The sequence below is a fragment of the Bicyclus anynana genome, chromosome 5 (genome assembly GCF_947172395.1).
Source record: "Bicyclus anynana chromosome 5, ilBicAnyn1.1, whole genome shotgun sequence".
Lineage (NCBI taxonomy): Eukaryota > Metazoa > Arthropoda > Insecta > Lepidoptera > Nymphalidae > Bicyclus > Bicyclus anynana.
This window is the reverse complement of record NC_069087.1, coordinates 4,290,136-4,314,349: the sequence shown is the minus strand read 5'-3', so window position 1 is coordinate 4,314,349 and position 24,214 is coordinate 4,290,136. Positions and strand designations below refer to the sequence as shown.

The 24,214-nt window shown below is 34.7% G+C and overlaps 5 protein-coding genes across 5 annotated transcripts; 4 read left to right on the top strand and 1 right to left on the bottom strand.

Annotated features, from left to right (window-relative positions):
- Window positions 1-199: 199 nt before the first annotated feature.
- Window positions 200-3,278, top strand: LOC112051343 (15-hydroxyprostaglandin dehydrogenase [NAD(+)]-like). The gene is made up of 5 exons (XM_024089945.2): window positions 200-379; window positions 1,115-1,354; window positions 2,373-2,549; window positions 2,626-2,786; window positions 2,986-3,278. Exons 1-5 carry the CDS (start codon window positions 284-286, stop codon window positions 3,131-3,133), a joined length of 822 nt encoding a protein of 273 aa, XP_023945713.2. The 5' UTR covers window positions 200-283; the 3' UTR covers window positions 3,134-3,278.
- A 1,421-nt stretch (window positions 3,279-4,699) lies between these two features.
- LOC112051342 (15-hydroxyprostaglandin dehydrogenase [NAD(+)]-like) lies at window positions 4,700-8,123 on the top strand. The gene is made up of 5 exons (XM_024089943.2): window positions 4,700-5,053; window positions 5,885-6,124; window positions 6,836-7,012; window positions 7,092-7,252; window positions 7,840-8,123. Exons 1-5 carry the CDS (start codon window positions 4,958-4,960, stop codon window positions 7,985-7,987), a joined length of 822 nt encoding a protein of 273 aa, XP_023945711.2. The 5' UTR covers window positions 4,700-4,957; the 3' UTR covers window positions 7,988-8,123.
- Window positions 8,124-9,528: 1,405 nt separating this feature from the next.
- On the top strand, window positions 9,529-23,506 carry LOC112051333 (uncharacterized). Its single transcript, XM_052881849.1, has 8 exons — window positions 9,529-9,724; window positions 10,016-10,264; window positions 12,339-12,588; window positions 12,919-13,124; window positions 13,647-16,331; window positions 17,141-17,317; window positions 17,460-17,620; window positions 18,152-23,506. Exons 1-8 carry the CDS (start codon window positions 9,629-9,631, stop codon window positions 18,297-18,299), a joined length of 3,972 nt encoding a protein of 1,323 aa, XP_052737809.1. The 5' UTR covers window positions 9,529-9,628; the 3' UTR covers window positions 18,300-23,506.
- LOC112046303 (uncharacterized) lies at window positions 10,538-17,280 on the top strand. Its single transcript, XM_052881465.1, has 2 exons — window positions 10,538-16,810; window positions 17,141-17,280. The coding sequence occupies exon 1, from the start codon at window positions 11,061-11,063 to the stop codon at window positions 16,359-16,361; it is 5,301 nt and encodes a 1,766-aa protein (XP_052737425.1). The 5' UTR covers window positions 10,538-11,060; the 3' UTR covers window positions 16,362-16,810; window positions 17,141-17,280.
- Window positions 18,622-20,741, bottom strand: LOC128198123 (15-hydroxyprostaglandin dehydrogenase [NAD(+)]-like). The gene is made up of 5 exons (XM_052881848.1): window positions 20,606-20,741; window positions 19,816-20,055; window positions 19,276-19,449; window positions 18,855-19,006; window positions 18,622-18,772 (listed from the first exon to the last, which is right to left on the bottom strand). Exons 1-5 carry the CDS (start codon window positions 20,702-20,704, stop codon window positions 18,622-18,624), a joined length of 816 nt encoding a protein of 271 aa, XP_052737808.1. The 5' UTR covers window positions 20,705-20,741.
- Window positions 23,507-24,214: the final 708 nt, after the last annotated feature.

Here is a 24,214-nt window from a genome sequence, read left to right as displayed (position 1 = left end):
AATGATACACAATTATTATCTACCTTTTTTCGCCTCAGTTTCGTCGCGTTAGTGACATGTCTAATAGTACAAAAACTTTGTTGTAAACTGCATTCCGGTAACCTATTTCAGGCAATCTCGTACACACGAGCACTTTGCGCACAAGAGTAAGATACAACTATATATATAATACGCCGACTACGAACACACAGCCAATACCTCTTAAAAAAATTCCAAGATAGGATCTCTCTAGAAATCACTGCAATAGTTATTAGGTCTATAACAAATAAATAAAACAATCACTATGTACAGTCTAATAGACAAAGTGGCTATCGTAACCGGAGGTGCAAATGGTATAGGCGCACAAATTGTTCAAGGATTCGTGAAGGAACGAATAAAGGTACAAATATTTGTCATTAGTGTCATATTACTATAGAGTGATACTTCCTGCCTGACATTATTTCAGTAAATCTTTAACCCTTAACCACTTGCGCGCGGTCTTGGAGACCGCGAGGACTTTCAAATTGATTTTGTTTTGTTTATTACGCAGCTTTTCGCGAAGCCCTCTATGTACCTCTTCTACTTTTCTATACGTATACGAGGCTTATTGTGCTGTGGAAAAAATGTCATTATGTCATTACCGCAAAAAAATGTAAATGCGTTTTTGAAATTTTCATTGAATTTCATTATATTTTGAGTTTATTATTTATTTTTATACCTTATTAGTATTCAAATAGAAAATAGACAATTTATGGTGTCCAAGTTATAGATTGCATACATTTAGAATAGTTATTTTTATACAAAAAATCGTTATATTGTAAAACTGTCACGATTTTTATGTATTACGGTTATAAATGAGTCTAAAACCAACAACAAGTCAATCTAAAGTTCCACTAATGCTATACATTCCAAATTACAAGCAATAATCTATCAGCGGTCTCTGAGACCGCACGTAGGTGGTTAAGGTACTTAAATATAGGGAGGATGGTTAAGGGTTTACATTCGCCAGCCGTTCATTTATCTGGTACCTCCCAAAATCATGGTCTGAACTACATAGTTGCCATTTGTAGGCTGACAAAGTTTGATCATCACAGGCTTTCTTGTAGTAATAATTAATAACATAATTTTATTTTAGTATGTTGCTATCCTTGACATCGACGAAGCATCTGGCGTTACATTAGAAAATAAACTAAACACAGAATATGGAAGCGACGTAGCTGGTTTCTTCAAATGCAATATCGCTGTGGACGAAGAACTATTCAGCACATATGATGAAATATTTAAAAAATTCGGAGCTATTGACATTGTGGTTAACAATGCAGGTGTTGCTTTAGAAAAAATGGATACGTACAAAAATGAAATTGCTATTAACTTTGTAAGTATATAAAATTTTACCTTATTACATCATCACATGTTAACACCATTAAGCAGCGTATCTAGGGCATATTTTGCGACACGAAACCAAAAAAAACGGCATATTTTGCTTTGCTTCAAACCATCATGATGGGCAAGATTGCAGGCAAAAGAGGTGTAGGAAGAAGAAAGAAGTCCTGGCTACGAAATATAAGGGAGTGGACTGGCATAAAGACCGTCGAAGAACTTTTCCGCCTAGCCATGGACAAGGAAAAGTTTAGAAAGCTGACCGCCGACCTTCAGTAATGGAGAGGCAGTCTAAGAAGAAGAACATCACATCACATCACACTAATGTAAATGCGAATATTTGTGTGTAAGACAGTGTGTTTGTAAGTGTGTGTGTTCCTCCTTTGTGCAGCGGCTACTGAAGCGATTTGGCTGAAATTTGGAATAAACATAAATTTTACTCTACATAAGCTATTTTTCATCCCGGAAAAATCCGTGGTTACCACGGGATTTGTGAAAAACTGAATTCCACGCGGACGAAGTCGCGGGCGTCCGCTATTAATTTTATATAACAAAATAATATGTTAACTAATAGAATGTTTAACTAATTTACTATCTTTGACGTATGCAAGTTGACGTAATATACGAAATTGAGATTCTATGTAGGAAATGACATCCGGTGCCTATTGGTGGCTATCATATAGTATATGATGTAGGCAGATGACATTTCTTAATGGATTTGATGTTTATTTTGATTTTAACACAAAAGTATAAAACTTATTTTCGTGAAAATTAAATGGGGCCAAAGTGGACAAACAAACGTTAAAAAAACGTAAAAAAGCCACGTGACGAATTGAGAACAAATCAAAATCAAAAATCAAATCAAAATTCTTTTATTTCAGTTTACAAGCACTTTTGAAACGTCAGGTATATGTCAAAATTTAATTTAATCTAATGGTGGTAATAATAGACGAAAATTTAAAATTAAAAACCTCCTCCTTTCTTTTTTGTCCATTCTTTGTTTACCATTTCAGACTGCATCGGTGTCTTCAACATTGAAAGCTTTAGAGCTAATGCGCGTTGACCGTGGAGGTGCAGGTGGAACTATCGTTAATGTGTCGTCTATCGAGGCTTTGGCTTTAACGTCGCCAGGTGTCTTTGTGTATGCTGCTACTAAAAGTGCTTTATTACATCTTAGCGTCTGTATGGGAGTAAGTTTTACTTCTATTAGGCTAAAACCAAGACAGCTATCTTTTGCAGATTTACTGCAGATGTTTACTTTCACAGAAAGAAGACTATTACCACCACACCAAAGTACGAGTACTGGCTATGTGTTTTGGAGCAACTGAGACGGCTATGGTATACAAAGTAGAGGGTCTCGATGATATAATCAATGAAAATATACATCAAATTGTAGACAAATTGAGACAACATTCTTTTTTACAATCGTATGTATCTTAAATTTTATCGGTTTAGAAATAGAAAAATATTATTACTGTACAACCACGCAAAAGAGGTCATAACAATGCTTTAGGTTAATAATTATTGAAAATATTGTATTGTGTCGTGGATTAATCATCTTAACAATCATGAGGAGGGGAAAAGAGTATGATAAGTTAAGCAATTTGCATTTGTCTATGATTACAGAGCCAGTGCAGCAGCGAGAGGTGTAATTGAAGCATACCAAACCAGTGCTAGTGGAAATGTTTGGCTCGTAGACAACGAAGACGTCGTGAACATTACTGACAAAATATATGGAGCGTACAAAATATTGTCTGACGGCGTTCACATTTGATCAAATTTACAAAACTATTTTACTATTATTACAATTATAACAATTGGGAGTACTCGTAAATGGTAATTATGGTAAACATGGTTGAAGTAGAATTTTAATTTGAAGAATAAATTGAGCATTATAAGTATATTATTTTTTTTTACCCTTATTATCCCTAGTTATTAATGTTGCATTCATCGGTTTGAAACAGGCTGATAGGGAATACTATACCGCCTAGCCCATACATTGAACCCCGGTATACAATGGAATGTGTAGCCCGAGAGTGGATAAGACTAGGATCACTCAACGTTTATCAACCTGGATTGTCGATAGTCAGCTCAAACGTAGTAATTTTTATTACCCGTGCATCTTGTATGTAACTATTTAATAATCATTATAACATATTTGCTCGTAAAATGTCTCTTATTTCAATTATTTCAATATCGTAATGTATCTCATTACGCACTTGTGCGTTATCGTAATATAAAACGCACGGTTTATCATCCGTCTAAAAACGAACGGGTAGATAGTAACTAACTAACTTTAATTTTAAGTTTTCGACTAATGTATGTACTTATGTATTCAACATCTAGATAATGGTCTTAATATTTATCTATTTCAAACAAATCAAACATTTAGCAATTGAGAAATAGGTTCTTAAATACCATAAAATTACAATGAATAATTACATCACAAATTAACTATTTATCTATATTAAATATGGCTATGTGATTAACTTTATATTAAGCATGCCGGGCAATCTTTAGATAAATTGCTATAACACCTTGACCTAGCTAGGCTTGCAAGTTCTATATTAAAACCTATTAGAATGGTACGGATCTGAGCCGTCCTATTAAAATCTTACCTTATTTGGTTAGACAGAGAGAAACTGCGTCGTTAAGGATCAGTCGTAGTTAAAGTCAAGTGAAAATGGTTGTATAAGGAATAGGTGATAAAATTCAAGTAGCAAGAAGTAGAAAGAGTTACCAAATATAGCCAAATATGGCTTACAAGTTAAAGGGTCAAAGCGATCCCTTTAAGGGGTGATAATCGCGATCATTGGCTATTAAATTGAATTTGATTATATGGGACTAAAATGTACTGATTTTGAAAAAAAAGAAGCTTTTCACTTTTTTTAAGAAATGTGTGTTACTCTACTTAAAGTGGATTATAACTTAAAATTAAACTTACGTATTTAGTGGTTGTTTTGTGTGAGTGTGGTGTGTTTTCCACTTCCTACAGTGAGTACAAAATATGGCTTTGCAAGGCGACACTGATGTCACATGCATGTCACATGCATAGGCTAAATTACTCCAAAAACATAAAAGAGGCCTTACTCAACCTTCGTTTAACGATAAAACAAATAAAACTTAATCGCAGCAAACTTAAAACAGCTCGGTTGGTTGGAGTGACTCCAGCGGGGACCAGCACCAAATGGACCGACGTACGACGGCCAACCCTCAGTGGCCAAGTGCGAAAAAGGCCCAGGAAAGAAGATAGTAAAGCCGTTAAAGATAACAAGCCATTTTTAATTTTAGTGAGAGTAAAACACACTAAAGTTTATTTTTATGACATTGTAAATACAAGATAACAAAAGATAATATTTAAAAATCCATAAAACAATGCATTTATCATGACAATCATTATAAACAGGATTCAGGTCAGGTATTTCACTCAATCTCGTACACATATGCGTGCAAGAGCGAGATATAACTATAGATATATTAACGTCGACTGCGTGGACTCACAGCCAATACATACCAAAAAAAACCGAGGTAGGATCTATTTAGAAATCTGTGTAGTGAATACGTATTAGATATTTAACAAATAAATAAAACAATCATTATGTATAGTCTAATAGACAAAGTGGCTATCGTAACCGGAGGTGCAAATGGTATAGGCGCGCAAATTGTTCAAGGATTCGTGAAGGAACGAATAAAGGTACCAATATTTGTTATTAGTGTCTTATTACTATAGTAGTGATACTTCCTTCCTGACATTTTTTCAGTAAATATTTAACCTAATATTTGTCATTAGTGTCTTATTATTATAGAGTGATACTTCCTTTTTGATATTATTTCAGTAAATATTTAACCTTTACCCTAGCCTTAGCCATAGCCATTATGATTTTTTAGATTTATTTTCTTTTCGTAAATTACGCACCTTTTCGCAAATCCCGTCTACGTACCAAGAACCTTTTCTACACATCGAGATGTAATTCGATTGCACCTGGGGCATATTTTACGTGCACGCGTTTAGCTTTGAACAGTAAAAATGTTTTACCACCGGTCTCTGACCGCACGTAGGTAGTTGTGTGATTTTATCTATCTAATGATTGTTTATTTAAAAACGATTTGATGATTCAAAGAATTAAAATGAAACGAATACTGTCAAATGTCAGAACGCGGAGCTAAATAACAATAAATGCTGAACGAGGCTTGTTGTGCTATGAAACCTGATGTGACGATGATTTATAGTGTAGGTACGTTGATTCATGCTATAGACCCCAAATTATAAATAGTAATCTATTAGCGGTCTTTGAGACCGCACCTAGGTAATTAAGGGACTAAAATATAGGGTGGATGGTTAAGGGTTTCCATTCGCTAGTTGTTCATTTACCTTCCAAAGTCATGCTCCAATTTCCAAAGTTATCTACCGTAGTTGCCTGTTGTAAAAGTAGGGTGATAAAGTTCAATTTTTTGTGAACTTACAAAGTTCTGACCATCGCAGGCTCTTTAGTAATAATATTTAATCACAATTTTTTCATTTCAGTATGTTGCCATCCTTGACATCGACGAAGCATCTGGCGTTACATTAAAAAATAAACTAAACACAGAATACGGTAGCGACGTAGCTGGTTTCTTTAAATGCAATATCACTGTGGACGAAGAACTATTCATCACATATGATGAAATATTTAAAAAATTCGGAGTTATTGATATTGTGGTTAACAATGCAGGTGTTGCTTCAGAAAAAATGGATACGTACAAAAATGAAATTGCTATTAACTTTGTAAGTGTATAAAATATTCAGATACTAATTATATAATAATCTGAATAATTTGCCTTACTACATACCTACTTTTATAAAACAAAATATGTTAACGAATAGAGAAATATGGTGAGACCGCAGTGTTGTGTTCGCATATGGTTTTCGGAAGTCCTTACAAGAGCCCAGCACCTGCATTCTGTAAATTTACAGCGACGTGACATCGCTCATATCCATGGCAACTTCGTTGTTACCGACATTTTATTTTTGGATTCTAATAAAACTTATTATAGGCGAATATAACATCGACGAACATAAAATAGCGGAATCACACATCCTAGTAAGGGACGTCTATCAGCTGATAATGGCAAAAAATTAAAACACTGGTTTTCCATAAGCGTACCGTTATTGAACGAAACGAAATTTAAGTGAGAAACGAAAATTAAGCTTTATGTGCTGTGGTCATAACGGTAAATAATTTGATGTGGTATTTGTCGGTATGATGTTAACTAGCCACACCAAAAGCTTGCCAGCACACACAAAAATAACATTATAGCATTACTATTTCCATTGCCTAAAGAAACTTGTCAAATACGTATAGGTACATAGTTAACCTGACTCAAGTTTTACCAATTAGGTACCTATATCTTGTAATGATTTTCGTTATAAGGCCACAGAATTCCAAAAAAGAGCGTAATATAGACACCAAATTTTATTTAATTGTTACCATTTCAGACTGCATCTGTGTCTTCAACATTGAAAGCTTTAGAGTTAATGCGCGTTGACCGTGGAGGTGCAGGTGGAACTATCATTAATGTGTCGTCTATCGCCGCTTTGACCTTAATGTCGCCAAGTCTCTTTGTGTATGGTGCTACCAAAAGTGCTATACTACATCTCAGCGTCTGTATGGGAGTAAGTTTTATTTCTATTAGGCTAAAACCAAAACAGTTATCTTTAGCAGATTAACTTAAGTAGGTATTCTATTCCACAGAAAGAAGACTATTACCGCCATACCAAAGTACGAGTACTGGCGATATGTTTCGGAGGAACAGAGACGGCTTTGGTACACAAAACAGAAGGTCTTGATGATATAGTCAATGAAAGCATGCATAAACTTGTAGACTCATTGATACAACAATCTTTTTTACAAACGTATGTATCTTTTAAACTTACGGTTTATAAATAAAAATAATTAACCAAATTGATTAAAATAAACAGCTTAATATAAGTACAACCACGGAGAAGAAGATTTATATTAGGACGGTATTATATTATAATATAATTTTATGCTGTAGAAAGTAATGATAATCTAAATTGTAGTGGAAGATTCATTCATGAATGAGGTGCTTAAGTCATAAGAGGCAAGAAACATTATTATACGAAAGAAGATCATTCAATGGCACGATTGTATAAGAAACTGTTTCAATATTTAAGACAAATTGAAAAAATATGAGAATAGAAGATTGTATCCTATTTGTATTATGGTATGCATGTCTAGTTTTATGGCATCCTTGTGTTCAGTGGTGAATGGAAAGGAGAACGAAATAAAAACTAAAAAAACGAACCTTTATTGTAAAGTTGTTAGATTATCACTATCCGAAATAAAAAATAAAAAAAACTGGAAATGTTGTACTTACTGTAGAAGTTTTACTTGTGTTATGACTTAATCACCATAACATTGATGAGGAAGAAAAAGAATATGATAAGTTAGGTAATACAGAATTTGTCTGTGGTTACAGGGCTAATGCAGCGGCGAGAGGTGTAGTCGAAGCATACCAAACTAGTGCGAGCGGAAATGTATGGCTCGTAGACAATGACAACGCCGTGAATATTACTGACAGAATATATGGAGCATACAAAATATTGTCTGACGGTGTTCACATTTGATAATATTTAGTTACAAAACTATGCTACTATTATTTCTGCTACAATAACTGGGAGTACTATTAAAATTGTAGTATGTATAATCAAATAAAGGTAAAAAAGGTTGAGGGAGAATTTTAATTTAAAGAATAAATTCAGTATTTTATTGTTATAACTTTTTATTTTTTATTTATTACGAATAACTCTTATTATTCCAAAATATATGTCACAGCCATCGGGTTGAAATAGTTTTGTAATAGACCGCCTAGACTATACATTGAATCTCGGCATTCCATGAAAATGACCCGAAATACCGAGACTGAATTGAACTAAGATCACTCAAAGTTTTACGACTTGTCTTATCAAAAGTCAGCCCGAACGTAGTGATTTTTAAACTGATCTGCCGTTTGAAGATAACTGATCAGAGCTTAGGTAACCATGAGTTTCACTCAAACCAGCACAACTATGTGATATTACTGGATATTGATTCACCTTAAAATAAGATTATAGAGATTCAAAACCTAAGTACCCGGCCATAATTTTTAATGTTTGGTATCTTGGGGGTCACAGAGTTGGTTAGCATGGCTCACAGGATATTATTTACATCTGTCTACGCCAAAATACTCGCTGTATCGCACCTTCATTTGGTTTAACCTACTCGATCTTCGATTCGCTACTGTCAGTACTTTGGTTTTAAACATTTCATTAAATGCTGGGTTTAATGAATGGAAACTTATTTGTAGAGAACTTAAAAGAGCTCATAGGACTATAGTCCCCTCAGGATGCTTTACCCTATGGTGAGAGCTAGAAAGTGTGAATGAATGAATGAATGATATTTTTATTCATGAAAATGTAGGTTTAACATGATGGTACATATTATAGAATTGAGCCTTTATACATTTTACCATAACTGGTGTATGAATTATCTTAAATAATTAAATACATTTGAATGAAGAAAAAAAAAGAATCTAAATTAATACAATGTCACAATTAGAAAATAATAAGTTAGAAAATGTCCATGTCCATAAAATAATCTTGAAGGTCATAATAACTTTTTTTTAATAATAATTTATAAATTTTACATTTAAATATTGGCCAGGGCATTTCTTTTAGACTATGAGGAAGTTTATTATATATTTTTATTGCCATACAAAAAGAACTCTTAGCATATATTGTCAATCTTGTGGGGGGTCTAACCAATTTATTTTTGCGGCATGACTTTATGAGATCTAATAACTTTTTCACCATGCGAGCAATAAAATACATGAAAATGTGTTTGGTAAACTGTCATTTTAGAAAAACCGATACTATCGTTTTTTTTATTTAATTTCACATTGATGTCCATAATTGAAATCATTATAATATTTTCGAATTAATAATATTGGAGTTTTATGACGTGAGACAAGATAAATAAGATTAATAATTAATTGTAATGTTTATATAACAACTGTATAACATTATTAATCAAGTCAATAAAAAAACACTTGTTAAGATCAGAGTTACTTTTTATACGGGTGTTTTTCTTACCTTAATTAATCCTGATTAATGGAATGAAGGTCAACATTTTCATATATAGCAAGCTGTAAGAGATTTTCATCGTTATATTGTTACAAAACAAAATATTGAGTATCTACTGAAACAATAGGAAATAATTATTTTTTTAATATGTATAGTTTAGTAGATAAAGTTGCACTGGTAACTGGTGGCGCCAATGGCATAGGGGCCGGAATTGTTAGAGAGTTTCTTAAAGAAAATGTAAAAGTAAGTAAATATAATATTATGTATAATAATATGTACGCTATAGAATAGCTCAATCGGATACACATTTATAAAGCAGATGACGTTTTAGAACAAATTGATCCAAAAGAAACTGAATGAACTGTCAACTTTTAATTTGATTTCATTTCATTTCTTATTCTTTAAATTGAGATTTAACAACAGTATAGATCTAGATTCAGAATCATTGTGAATTTTATTGTAAGATATAAAAAATATGTAGTATTATGCAAAGTAACACAAAAACATTATATATATTTATACCATTCTTTCTAGTTTATTGCTATTCTCGATATAGATCAGCCTTCAGGGATAGAGCTGGTGAGAGAAATAGTATCAACACATGGTAATAAAAGAGTGCGTTTCTTTAAATGTGATGTGACAAATGATGAAGAACTTCACAATATTTTTGACAAGCTAATTGAAGAATTTGGAATAATAGATGTAGTTGTAAACAACGCTGGTATTTTCGATGAGACCCTTGTCACATTTAAAAAAGAAATTGCTGTAAATTATGTAAGTATAACTAACTTTAAAATATAAAAATATTTAATATCAATGTATCTTAATTCGTAAGCAATTATAAAGCAGGCCAAAGGGGGTGAGTAAGTCTATATATTTTCTACGATTTCTTAGATGAAAAACAGGTACAGGTTCTTCTAAGAAACAACAGGTACAGACAAAAATATTAAATTTATTTCCAATAATAATTGAAAGAAGAGAATATCCTTAACTATAATTAAAAAAAATCCGTACACTCATTAAAACTAGAAGATTAAAATTTTCCACTAAATATAATTTTCACGCTTATTGTTAACGCCATACACACACATTACAGATATATACTTGTCTCCCTTCTTCTCCTACCTTTTCCATTTCCTTATTCTCGTGAGAGGGAGACAATTGCAACCCGCAACGCCAGACGCTTCGATCAAATTAGTCAATCAATGTACGCCGCTTGATAACTACGCATAAATTGGCTCGCGCGCTTTCTAAATCAGTGATTATCATAAACTATAATATGTGTTGTGAGTGCATTGGTGGGCTTCTATGAGCTGTCGAAGGCGCCTAGCAGCCCTGTGAGATTTGCTGCTTCACAAGGTCAGTTCACGAGATCCTTTGTCTCCAAAGTTCACCTATTTCCACACCATATTTTTTTGGTCCTTCTCCCTGGATATACTTTCTATTCCCGCTATTTATTTATTTCTTTCATTTCTACGCCTAATCCGCTATATTTTACATACTTTTACATACATTTACACGCTACACACACGCCACACGCCGCTTACGCCACGACGCCATTTTCTTTTAAATTCTAACAATGGCCGAGAAAGAAGATTTGCAATTAGAAATACGCTTGCTTCAAGCGAAGCAACAAAGCTTTTATAAGCATATACAAACCCTGTACGATTTGTCGCAAAATTTAAAAGATGACGTAACCATCAAAAACTTTTTAATTAGACTTAAATGTTTAGATAATTTAAGAAGTGATTACGTGTCGGTTACAGACCAACTGAATATATCTAACTTAAAAGCCAACCCCAAATCGCTTATTAATTTTGATACTTTAACTTCTTTTGACGAACTATTCTGTCACATTAAAAGTGTTGAATCAGATATATTAGATAAATTAGCACGAAATAAAACGCACAATTTAGATCTCCTCAAAAAACTGCCTGCTTTGGAGTTAAGGGGTTTTGACGGAAATCCAACGCATTGGTCTGCTTTTTATGAAAACTTTAAAACGCTTATACACAACAACGAAAACTTATGTAACGCCGAAAAAATACAATATTTATTAGGCAAATTATCAGGAAAAGCCTTGTTAGTTTGTTCTGGGATACAGCCGGTAGCCAGTAACTATGAATTAATTTGGAATTCGCTTATCGAAAAATATGAAGACAAAAGAACGCTAGGATCAATGTATTTAGAACAGATATTGAATTTTAAAGGTAATCATACGCTAACGCAAACCTCATTAGAATTATTTATTGAGCAATTTTGTTCTGCACAAGCCGCATTATCATTATTAGGTATTTCTGACTTAACGGACTTTATATTTTTACATATAGGTTTGAATAAGTTAGACAAGGAAACTGTAATGCTATTTGAGCAAACGCATCGTAGTGAGAAAATACCATCTTTCGCGTCTTTAGTAGAATTTGTCAAAGAACAAAACAAAATATTCACGTTACGTAACTCATCGCCGCAGACTTCTAAACAAAATTGGAAGGTAAACGCAAAACAAATAAACCGAACGCCGCACGCTCGCTCGCTTCACGTAGATTATAATAAACCTAGTACGTCTGATCATAATAGGCAAACTCAAAGATGTCCTGATTGCGAACAGGATCATCATCTTTTCAGATGTAATAAATTCAATGAACGCGATCCAAAATCTAAGATACAATTTGTTCGGTCTAACAAATTATGTATTAATTGTTTAAGTGGATTTCATGTACTAGAAAATTGCAGAAGTAAGATAAGATGCTTCTGTGGGGCTGCACACCATTCGAAATTGCATTCGGGAATCGAACCCGTGAAACATAGCCACGCGCAAGTGTCAACGCTCCTCTGTAAAAATGTTGCCCCCCCGCAGCCCGCGCACGCGCAACCGCTGACCGAGTGCGATAGCACTCGACGTGACGTGGGATCGACCGAGTCGCCGGCGCTCGCGCGGAATGTGCCTACCAACTTCAGTCGCCCGCCGGCCGCCGCCGGGAGTGACGCGTCACTTCATTCTTTAAAAATACAGACGAAAGATACGACAGTGTTACTTCCGACTGCAGTAGTATATGTTTATAACAATGCTGGTGAACGTTTTAAGATGCGAGTGCTGTTAGACACCGGTAGTTCGTGTCATATAGTAACTAAATCGCTTTGTAATCGATTAAACTTAAAAATTAATAAGTCTAATACGACACTACATGCTTTAGGTGACAATCAAGTGAACGCACAGGGACACGCATTTTTAACGTTTGAATCTCGCTTACAAAATAGATGTAAATATTCTATAAAAGCTTGCGTTATGGATGCAATTTCGCGAAATATTCCAAATGATATTATAGATTTAAATAATTTACATCATATAAAAGGATTACCTCTCGCTGATGAGGAATTTTATTCGCCTGGTGATATTGATTGCCTTATCGGAAATGAATTATTTCCATTTCTTTTAGAAAATAATAAGGTAGCACACCCTGATTCGTCCGTGGCCGCTATTCAAACTACACTCGGCTACATTTTAATGGGAAAAGCAAGCTACTTAACGCCCTCACATTCGAAAGAAAAATCTTTTCATATTTTCTCTGAAAATACTGAATCGAATTTAGATAAATTAACGCAACGCTTTTGGGAACTGGACTCAGTACCTACTAAGATACATGTAAGTCAGGATGATTCCGCTTGCGAACGCATTTTTTCAGATAATATTTCACGCGATATATCGTCAGGTCGTTATATTGTCTCCCTACCTTTCAAATATGATACCAAATTACTTGGTGATTCATTCGCAATTGCTAAACGCTGTTTATTACGCTTAGAAAAACAATTTAATAATAATCCATCGCTACGCTCCGATTACAACGCGACCCTTAAATCTTACATAGATGAAGGTTATCTTAATAAAGTTAGCCAATCCTCACGCAATATTAATTCTTATTATATTCCGCATCGTGCTGTCTGTCGGCCTGACAAGCAAACCTCCAAAACGCGTATTGTTTTGAACGCCTCATGTAAAACCACTTCAGGAAAATCGCTTAACGATTTGTTATATACAGGTCCAAATCTACAAAGCAATATTTTTGATCTACTACTTAATCTACGCCTGTATTCTGTCGCTTTAAGTGCTGACGTGGAAAAAATGTATTTTAGAATTAAACTTAAACCAGAAGATCATCGTTATCAGCGTATTCTGTATAGGTTCGATTCAAATGATCCTATTGATACGTATGAATTTAATTGTGTATCTTTCGGTCTGTCAGCGTCACCATACCTCGCGATGCGTGTGATTAAAGAACTAGCTAACGATGAACGCTCACGATATCCAGCAGGCGCTTGGGCAGCTGGACGGCATTTCTATATGGACGATTTCGTCTCCTCCGTCCCTTCTTTAGAAGATGCTACGAACCTTTACTATGAGCTCGTTAATTTGTTCAACGCTGGTGGTTTTAAATTAACAAAATGGATATCAAATAATACTCGCTTACTTCAAGAAATTCCGCCTGAATTACGCTCGCCTAACATCGTTCAGTTTGATGAACACTCAATAACCGCTAGTACAAAAATAGTTGGCTTACAATGGGAGCCTAACGATGATGTTTTTACGTTTAAAGTAAATGTACCTACAGAATATAAGTGCACCAAACGCATTATTCTGTCCGTCACCGCCCGCCTTTTCGATCCGCTTTCTTTATTGGGTCCTGTAACCGCCTTATTAAAATTATTAGTGCAAGAATGCTGGAAACAAAATCTACACTGGGACGAAGAAGTTTCTACTAGTATAAGTGACCAATGGTTTCAGTTACAACGCGAGCTACATTTGTTAGAAAGGTTGCAGATTCCGCGACATATAGGTATTTTTCAAACCACAAACAATATTTCGCTTATAGGGTTTGCAGATGCTAGTGAAAAGTGTTACGGAGCTGTAATTTACCTGCGCGTAAGCTCTAGTGAATCAGGTGACGGTCAAATCACATTACTCTGTTCGCGGTCTAGAGTAGCTTCCCCTAAAGGTAATGTGTCTTTACCGCGACTCGAACTTTGCGCTAATCTTTTATTATCAAATTTAATTGTCGCTGTAAAAGACTCAATAAGTGAACGCGTAACAATAAATAAAATATACGCTTTTTCTGACTCCACGATCGCACTTTCGTGGGTCCGCTCGCCTGCACATAGGTTTCAAACCTTTGTTGCAAATAGAATCGCCGCTATAAACGCTAATCTTCCAGCTGAAAACTGGTTCCATATTTCTGGTAAAGAAAATCCCGCCGATATAATATCACGCCCTATTTTACCCGCTAAGTTTATAAATAATACGCTTTGGTTTCACGGACCTCCGTGGGCCACGCTTCCTTTCAAAGAATGGCCAATCAATGAATGTCATTCTCACGCTATCGATGAACTACCTGAACATAAAACGCTTATTTCTTTAACCGCTAAAGTCTGTACAGATAATGAAAGTACCGATTTATATTATAACTCCGCGATGCGCATGTCAAATTGGAATAAATTCATACACTCTTGGGTGTATGTGCTTCGCTTTACTAAAACTTTAAAATCGCAAGGCAATATTACTGTCGCTGATTTAGAAATTGCTGAAAATTACATTTTACGAGCTATACAAAAAAGGCATTGTTTAAATATTAATAGCCCAGCTTTGCGAAAGCTCAATGCGTTCCTAGATTCAAATAAAATTATACGTGTTGGAGGCCGACTGTCTCAGTCACAATTGGGATATTCGCAGATGCACCCAGTCGTCCTTCCGTCTAAAGATCGCATAGTGCACTTGCTCGTAGATTATTTTCATAGGCAGAATACACACGCAGGGCCTGCTCTATTGCTTGCTCTATTACGCCAAAATTATTGGGTTATCGCCGCTCGTAACATGGTACGCCAACGAGTACAAAGCTGTAATCGTTGTTTCAAGCTTAAGCCAAAAAATACCTTCCCTGTTATGGGCGACCTGCCCCCCTATCGCGTAAGCGAAGTAAAAAGCTTCGTTTTCTCGGGCGTTGATTTCGCAGGGCCCCTCTACATAACGCCTTATCGCCGCCGCGGTGTAAAAAGCATAAAAGCTTACCTGTGCCTATTTGTTTGCTTAACTACAAAAGCTCTACATCTAGAGCTAGTGAGCGATTTAAGTACAGAGTCATTTTTAAACGCTTTTAAAAGATTTATTTCTAGAAAAGGCCCTATTTCTTTAATAAGAAGCGACTCGGGAGGCGCTTTTGTTAAAGCGGATAGATGTCTGAAGGAAATTCACGAGCTTTTGTCAAAGGATAAATTTTTAGACCAACATTTAGCAGATTTACGCATACAACTCCAAAGAAACCCACCTTACGCTCCGCATTTCGGTGGAATATGGGAGAGTAACATTAAATCTGTTAAAACCCATCTATTTAGGGTCATTGGAAATCAAATTTTGACATACGAAGAGCTTAACACTGTCCTTATTCAAATTGAAGGAATAATGAACAGTCGCCCGCTCTGTGTATTAAGTTCAGATCCTTCCGATCTCACTGCTCTAACACCATCGCATTTTTTGAATATAACACCACTTAAATACTTACCGGCTGAGGACCTTACGGACGTACCTCAGAACAGGCTTACTCGCTATCAGTTGTTGTCAAAACTGGTCCAATCATATTGGGACAGATGGAACCGTGAATACCTAACTTCGCTTCAAAGTAGACAAAAATGGAACACTCCATCAAATCCGATTAAAGTAGGATGTATTGTCATTATTCGAGACGATAACTCACCGCCTCTTAGTTGGCCTCTAGCCATAGTAGAGGAGCTCTATCCCGGTAGAGACGGTATCGTACGAGCCGCTAGAGTTAAGACTAGAATTGGTTACTATACAAGAGCTGTAGTAAGGCTTTGCCCTCTACCTCTTCAATAATATTCGCACTTTAATATTAACGCTTTAACCTAATTAATTAATGTTTATTTTTAATTTATAGTTAGTCTTTTCTTACAACTTTATTATATTATTTATACGCTATCGCATCATCGCAAACTTTTATTTTCCTGAAGGCTTTGCCTCAGCCCGGGGGATAAATGTTAACGCCATACACACACATTACAGATATATACTTGTCTCCCTTCTTCTCCTACCTTTTCCATTTCCTTATTCTCGTGAGAGGGAGACAATTGCAACCCGCAACGCCAGACGCTTCGATCAAATTAGTCAATCAATGTACGCCGCTTGATAACTACGCATAAATTGGCTCGCGCGCTTTCTAAATCAGTGATTATCATAAACTATAATATGTGTTGTGAGTGCATTGGTGGGCTTCTATGAGCTGTCGAAGGCGCCTAGCAGCCCTGTGAGATTTGCTGCTTCACAAGGTCAGTTCACGAGATCCTTTGTCTCCAAAGTTCACCTATTTCCACACCACTTATGAATTAATTTTCTGACACAATTTGTTTAGAAAACTACTCAAATTGAATGCTATTAATCAAAGTTACTATTTAATTTATATACATTAATTAAAGTCCAAAAACTAATATTATTACTTCACATTTGCACTAATCTTATTACGAAACTCTTGTGAACTTACACAAAAAATCTACATATTCTACAAGTATGTAACTTGTAGAATATGTAGATTTTTTGTCGTCTGTTCATCAATTGCGTTTTTGTCTCCCGATGTTTTTACATTTATGATATTATTTTAGACCGCTTTAGTATCGTCTACCTTGAAGGCATTACATTTGATGCGGGTTGACCATGGCGGCAAAGGTGGTACTATTATCAACGTCTCATCTGCATTGGCATTGACACAACGCGCACCAATACCGTTTGTGTACGCTGGTACTAAAAGTGCAGTACTTCAATTCAGTAACTGCATGGGGGTAAGAACCAAACCATTATTTATTTTATAATCTATACATCGAATTAATATCATTACATACTCGACAATCTCACTACTAGTACACGTACTAGTGACATATGTAAGTGTTTTATAAAACTTAAAAAATCAACGTATGTTTTCAGATGGACGACTATTACAAACATACAAATGTCCGTGTGGTGACTATTTGCTTTGGAGCAACGGACACCAATATGTTTAATACAATAAAAACCTATGACGACTTGATTCGAGATGCTATGCTACATATTCAGAATTATAACCAAGAAGTAAATTTATTACAAAGGTAATACGATAGAATGTGATAACTTTGTGTGCACCGATAAAAATATTGCTAACATCGGAAACAAGATAGGAACTCAAAAATAACAAGCCATCATATTATCTACTTAATTTTGTACTTGATCAAATAATTGAAATGTACTTATTAGTCATCATGACTTGAAGTTATTGTAGATAAAATGATTTTTTTACGAGGTAATGTTTTTGTAAAGAATATTTTTAAAATAATTAGCTATGTTATAGGTTTGATGTACGTGTTTTTGCCAGTAGGAGTAAATACTAGGTACGAATACCTAGCATTTGCTCCTACTAGCAAAACTAATGAAACTAGGACTTTTTGAATTGTAATCCAATCCCGAATTTAATCATATGTAAAGATTGTAACGTGTACTGACCTTAATGATGACGATAGTGCAGAATTTAAAACATCAGATACACAAGCAAAAACCGAGACGTGGTTTCAAGTTTTGTGCCCAAACTAAAGGAAAGAAAGGAACCTTCATCAGTTAATTATAAATTGTATTACTTGTTTCAGTCCAAACACGGCAGCTAGAGGAGTGGTGGAAAGTTATAAAAGGGGTAAAAGCGGCAGCACTTGGCTAGTAAACAGCAGTAAAATTTACGACATATCGGATGATATACATCAAGCTTACACTATTATGTCTAAATATGTAGCTTTCTAAATATGAACGGCTGACATAGGTATATTACGCTAACTAAAATAAAATGCATGTGATAAATTGATGATATTAATCATTTATTTGCAAGAATTTGTTCTTTAAAACATTCAACTATGATAATGTAATAATGTAAAAATAATTATTATTATCAAGTATGTATTGTATTTTGCCTAAATTCTTAAAAACTATCTTAACTCATAAAAAAGTCTTTTAAAATAATCATGCAATTACTACGTATTCAGTCGTTTCAATCATTTGTTAAATTATAACCATTGTAACAATTTGTCTTATATTATTGATTTGTCAGTTAAATTATGATATAACTTTAACTATAAACGTAGCTATCAAATATTTCAATGCTTTTATCGTAAGCATTGGTCACATCCATAGCTGGCTTATCGCTAGTAGATATCCAGACACTACCACTGTCTCCTTGTTTGTATGTTTCTATAACTGCCTTTGCTGCTGATTCAACACTGAAAAAAGAAGTAACAATTTAATGAGGTCAATTTTAATTTGAGTCCTCTTTTTTTAAACATGATTTAATTCTTGCCATACCTTTGCGACTTATAATTCTGTAAATCTTCTGTTATCAAGCCAATTGCATCCGTGTCAAAGAGCTTATGCACATTTCTTAACAAAGGCGTATTTGTAAGGCCAAAACAAAGACACAAAATGCGGACTCCACTTCTTGAATAATGCAATTTATTCTAGAAAAAAGAAACACATGAATTAAAAATCTAGATTTACAAAATTTGATGTTTATCATCAACACATTTCGCAGACTGTTTTCACAAAATAATAAGAAGTGTGAGGCGTTATTTTTAACCGACTTCAAAAAAGGAGGTTCTCAATTCGACACGTATGTTTTTTTTTAATATTACGATTAAAATAATGTCTTAACTTCGATATTGGATAGGTTTTTCGCAGCTGCTATACCGATGGGAATACAATTAATAGTAACAAAAATATCCCTTACCCCTAATGAAGTACTAAATTTTAGCACGCCGATTTTTGTTGCACTATAAATTGGCACATTCGCAGCATTTGATAGAGCTACTACTGAACTAACATTTATTATTGTACCACCTTTTCCACCTTTCTCTTTATGCATTTTGTTCCAAGCATATAAGGAACTTGTAATTACAGATGCCTGAAAAAAAAAACAAAAATTTATATCATTATTAACCTATTTTTAATAGCCTAGGCTACAAGGTTATGTCTCTTTCCTCCTTCTTCTTTTTCTTATGAGAGAAGGGGTTAGTAGGATGCGGGATGTAGGGCATACGGTGATAATTTGACGTGTCTTCGATATGTGCAGCCTCAAACAGAATGCTAAACTTCTTCAACATGTCTCTAGAGTAACAATACTTGTTTCTAGCAAATGTGCCCTGCAATGTTATATTTTGTTACAAGAGACGTTACAGAAACAACAAGCAGATAGCCCATTTGCCTGTTAACTATTAGTGAGAAAGATTTATTTAAATAAATTATTATTAATTAGTCTAAATTTATTTACCAGATTAATATTAATTTCCGTCATATAGGAGTCTGGACTATCGTCTAAAATCCCGGCATTGTTTATAACCACATCGATGTAACCGATTTCATCGTTTATCACTTTGTAAGCTTTTAGAAGATTCTCTTTGTCAGCAACATCACACTTTATGAAGGTTACTTTATTGTTGTTGTACTTTGAGTTCAATTCATCTTGTAAAGCAGTCCCTGCTTCTTCTGACACATCCAACATTGCTACGTGCTGTGAAATTGAGACAATAGGATTTTTAATAAATTTTGATAATATTGGGTAACAAAATAACACTACACTCGAGTCCACAGTTTACGATGCTCTTCACGTAGCTAGAGATAGGAAAAAATGGCTTAACATCCTAAGGACAAGGACCAAAGATGGAGGTGGTCACGACCCTCACACTTAAGGATTACGACTCACGGAGGAGGAGGAGGGTAACAAAATATAGATGTATAAAGAAATAAATCCTCCTCAAATTAAACTTGAATTTGTTTAAGCAGCTTTTTCGATGTTATTAAAAATGAAGATCATTTAGAAAAGTTCACTTAAAAACTGACCACATTTTTTTTCAGTTTTAGTCAAGATAATTAAATCTAAATACCTTGGCAAAAGCAACAACCATGAATGGATCAAAATGAACCACCTATGAAATAGCCTTCCTCGATAAATGGGCTATCTTACACTGAAAGAATATTTCTATATTTCCTGAGATTAGCGCGTTCAAGCAAACAAACAAAGCAAACTCTTCAGCTGTATAATATTAGTATAGATAAAGTACCTTCACATTCTCATGAAGTAGAGATTTCACTACAAATGCACCAATTCCACTGGCAGCGCCGGTCACTATTACTATTTTTTCGTTCAAACTCTGCTCCATCTTCGACCAATAAAGCTCACGACTATTATCTGAAATATAGCGTATATTAGCATAATATTAAGACGAAAAAATCGTCCTACCTACATACCTACCTACTGGCCTAAACTAAATTTAAAAAAAGAAATGTTTCAGAGAAAAACTAAACTCATTTCTTCTACTAACTATCTAAGCAACCGCCCCAGTGCAGGATAGTAGCAATAACACGGCCTGCGTGAAAAATTCCCTAAATGACCCCTCACACCTAACCCTCCAGGCAAATTTAAAGCCTCTTAACTCAACCTTTTAGCTCTTAGCTCAACGGTAAGTGGTGGTTTGATCCCCGCGCCGTTGGCTTATTGTCGTACCCACTTTTGCACGTCGTGCATTGTCGCACAATCTTTCTCGATTAGTTGGAGGGGAATAGGAATATTGGTCATATTATAAAAGATATGGTAAATATTCTTTAAAAAAAACAAACAAACAAAACAAAGAAATACCCCACTCCATTCACTAAGCACAGAAAAAAAAAAACCCTAAAAGCGCCTCCCAATTCAGAATTTTATATTTCTGATCAGGGTTGCGATTGCACTATATTACACCTGTCGACGAACATTTTGCCGTATTCGATTAATATAATAGTTTAAAAGATGCCAAAATTAAAATGTCAACAACAACGAAGTTGCCATGGAAACGAGCGATGTTATTAATTTTACAGAATACAGGGGCTGCCCTTTCTCTATGTTAAGAACTCAGAATACAGAAAAATAAGAACCCCAAAATGAAACCTTTCGACGGCCTCCGTGGCGCAGTGGTATGCGCGGTGGATTTACAAAACGGAGGTCCTGGATTCGATCCCCGGCTGGGCAGATTGAGATTTTCTTAATTTGTCCAGGTCTGGCTGGTGGGAGGCTTTGGCCGTGGCTAGTTACCACCCTACCGGCAAAGACGTACCGCCAAGCGATTTAGCGTTCCGGTACGATGCCGTGTAGAAACCGAAAGGGGTGTGGATTTTCATCCTCCTCCTAACAAGTTAGCCCGCTTCCATCTTAGACTGCCATAAATCCATGCCATGCCATTAGATCATCACTTACCATCAGGTGAGATTGTAGTCAAGGCCTAACTTGTAAAGAATAAAAAAAAATAAAAATAAAAATAAACCTTTACAAAAAACTCACCTTCAATATACAAACGTGTAAATTTCTTTTTTTAACTATTAGTTAATGGAAGTCAGATCTTTTAATTATTTTTATGAGAAGTTAGTAATTATTTATTAGTATAAATTATTAAATTAAATGGAATATGCTAACACCCTTTCACATTCGAGGGAATGTTGCTTGAAACTAATACAATGTACCGAGCAACTGTGGTATATCACATACGTACACACATTATCTGTTGACCTTTTCACTATCTATATACCTTTGCACAATCTGTATACCTATGTACGAGTATATACTAGCCAACGCTCACGAATTCATCCTCATGGAAACTCATTTAGAACTTTTAAAGAGGAACAATCCGCCATAATCACCTAAATATTTCCTGCTTACCACGCAATAGAAGTTCTCGAAAGGAATAATTTTTCCTATTTTCGCTACATTTTTCATTGATGCTGTACTCCTTGTCCGTTAATAAAAAAATATTTTGAGGATGCTTTAACACAATGTGTAGCATAATAATTTCCTCAAAATGTTTTTTTTAATTCGAGCTAGTAATTTCTGAGATTAGCGCGTTAGAAAAAAAAGTGTTCAGCTTTGTCCACGTGGAATTAGTTTTTCTTAAACATACTGTTTTTTCCTGTGCGTAAATTCCGTAATTAATTATTTTTTTTCGATACAGTTACATAAATTCATTTTTAAAAAGTATTTACTGTGCAGACATGGTTTGTTTGATTATTATATGTATGGAGGGAATGGTAAACAAGTCACAATCTGTGTATTAAATATTTAAAAAAAAAACAAATATGAAGTCCGTGAACCCGTATTAGGGGAATGAATGATAATATTCGACAATGTACGGTCAATTCACTAACTTTGATGCAAGTTAGTTACATAACATTTACATTTATACAAATGACTAATTCGTTCTCAATTAGAATACGGTGTTTGTATTTGGAATCCGTTTTATGATAAATATGTAAAGAGCCTCGAGACAGTACAAAAAAAATTTATACGCAGGATGCACTATAAATGTACTCGGAGTTACCTTTCTTATAACCAACTTCTTGAAAAATATGATATACTAGGCTTAAAGTGTAGACGAAAGCAACTCGAAGTCATGCTCTTGTATGATTTATGTAATAATAAGTACGATTGTGTAGCCCTAACGCGCAAAATTTGTTACAAAGTACCACTCAGGGCTCGAATGCGAAGTGTTCGAACGCATCAGCTCTTTGCTACCACCAACTGCCGTACAAATGCGGGCAAACGTTCTCCATTATATAGAATGACGCAATCTTACAATGAGTGCTTCAATAATATTGATATTTTTTCTACACGTGTAGGTACCTTCAAGAGGTTGGTTATAAAACGCTTACAGAGTTTATAGCTATTAGTTAATTAATAATTTAGTTTTAGTCTTTAGTCTTTTCTTTCATCCATTTGTTTTTATTCACTTTTCAATTTAATTTTTTTTTAATTTGTTTGTAATAATTTTATATAAAGTATTTAGGTACGTAGTAGTCTACTTTATAGTATTGTAATCTGTGGTTTCCGAAGCTGGTGTCATAGTTATAAATTTTATTTATATTACTAATATGATAATATGATTGTGTACTATGATGTTGTTTGTAAGCCCTCAATAAAATAAAATAAAATAACAGAATTAACATCAATTCATTAACAACCGTATTCCTTCTGTTGCCAGCCGCCTACGTTATGCGGCGTTAACGTCCTCACCCGTATTATTTGAACTACTTTGTATGCAAACATAAAAAGTTTTTTATTTTAGTTAAAAAAAATGAACTTGTCAACACCTTGAAGTTATGGAAAATACTACCGAGCACCCTGTATATTAAAGATTCGTGTTTCCGTAAGAATATGGGGATAATATATAGCCTTCCTCGATTAATGGGCTATCTAATACTGAAAGAATTATTCAAATCGGACCAGTAGTTCCTAAGATTAGCGCGTTTAATCAAACAAACAAACAAACAAACTCTTCAGCTTTATAATATTAGTACAGATTAGTAGACGCCACGTGGTTTCACCCGCGTGGTTCCCGTTCCCGTAAGAATACCGGGATAAAGTATAGTAGTAGTAGCCTATAGCCTTCCTCAATAAATGGGCTATCTAACCCTGAGAGAATCTTTCAAACCGGACCAGTAGTTCCTGAGATTAGCGCGTGCAATCAAACAAACAAACAAATTCTTCAGCTTTATAATATTAGTATATATGAGAAAATATTAATAGAAGGGAGCGAAATAGGGGTTGAAAGTTTCCATCGATTTTCACGCGGACGAAGTCGCAGGCGTCCGCTATTTTCGTGTATGTCCACTAACAAACGTCAAAGTTAGCCATGCCTATTAGCCGG

What these genes read in the sequence shown, in the direction of transcription:
- LOC112051342 (XM_024089943.2), top strand. Translation starts at nt 4,958, where the DNA reads ATGTATAGTCTAATAGACAAAGTGGCTATCGTAACCGGAGGTGCAAAT. An exon ending in TCGTGAAGGAACGAATAAAG is followed by an intron (nt 5,054 to 5,884) that starts GTACCAATATTT and finishes TTTTCATTTCAG; the next exon opens with TATGTTGCCATCCTTGACAT. An exon ending in ATGAAATTGCTATTAACTTT is followed by an intron (nt 6,125 to 6,835) that starts GTAAGTGTATAA and finishes TTACCATTTCAG; the next exon opens with ACTGCATCTGTGTCTTCAAC.
- LOC128198123 (XM_052881848.1), bottom strand. Translation starts at nt 20,704, where the DNA reads ATGGAGCAGAGTTTGAACGAAAAAATAGTAATAGTGACCGGCGCTGCC. An exon ending in TACTTCATGAGAATGTGAAG is followed by an intron (nt 20,056 to 20,605) that starts GTACTTTATCTA and finishes TCAATTTCACAG; the next exon opens with CACGTAGCAATGTTGGATGT. An exon ending in CGGAAATTAATATTAATCTG is followed by an intron (nt 19,450 to 19,815) that starts GTAAATAAATTT and finishes TTTTTTTTTCAG; the next exon opens with GCATCTGTAATTACAAGTTC.
- LOC112051333 (XM_052881849.1), top strand. Translation starts at nt 9,629, where the DNA reads ATGTATAGTTTAGTAGATAAAGTTGCACTGGTAACTGGTGGCGCCAAT. An exon ending in GCGAGTGCTGTTAGACACCG is followed by an intron (nt 12,589 to 12,918) that starts GTAGTTCGTGTC and finishes CATTTCTTTTAG; the next exon opens with AAAATAATAAGGTAGCACAC. An exon ending in AATTCAGTAACTGCATGGGG is followed by an intron (nt 17,318 to 17,459) that starts GTAAGAACCAAA and finishes GTATGTTTTCAG; the next exon opens with ATGGACGACTATTACAAACA.
- LOC112051343 (XM_024089945.2), top strand. Translation starts at nt 284, where the DNA reads ATGTACAGTCTAATAGACAAAGTGGCTATCGTAACCGGAGGTGCAAAT. An exon ending in TCGTGAAGGAACGAATAAAG is followed by an intron (nt 380 to 1,114) that starts GTACAAATATTT and finishes ATTTTATTTTAG; the next exon opens with TATGTTGCTATCCTTGACAT. An exon ending in ATCTTAGCGTCTGTATGGGA is followed by an intron (nt 2,550 to 2,625) that starts GTAAGTTTTACT and finishes TTACTTTCACAG; the next exon opens with AAAGAAGACTATTACCACCA.
- LOC112046303 (XM_052881465.1), top strand. Translation starts at nt 11,061, where the DNA reads ATGGCCGAGAAAGAAGATTTGCAATTAGAAATACGCTTGCTTCAAGCG.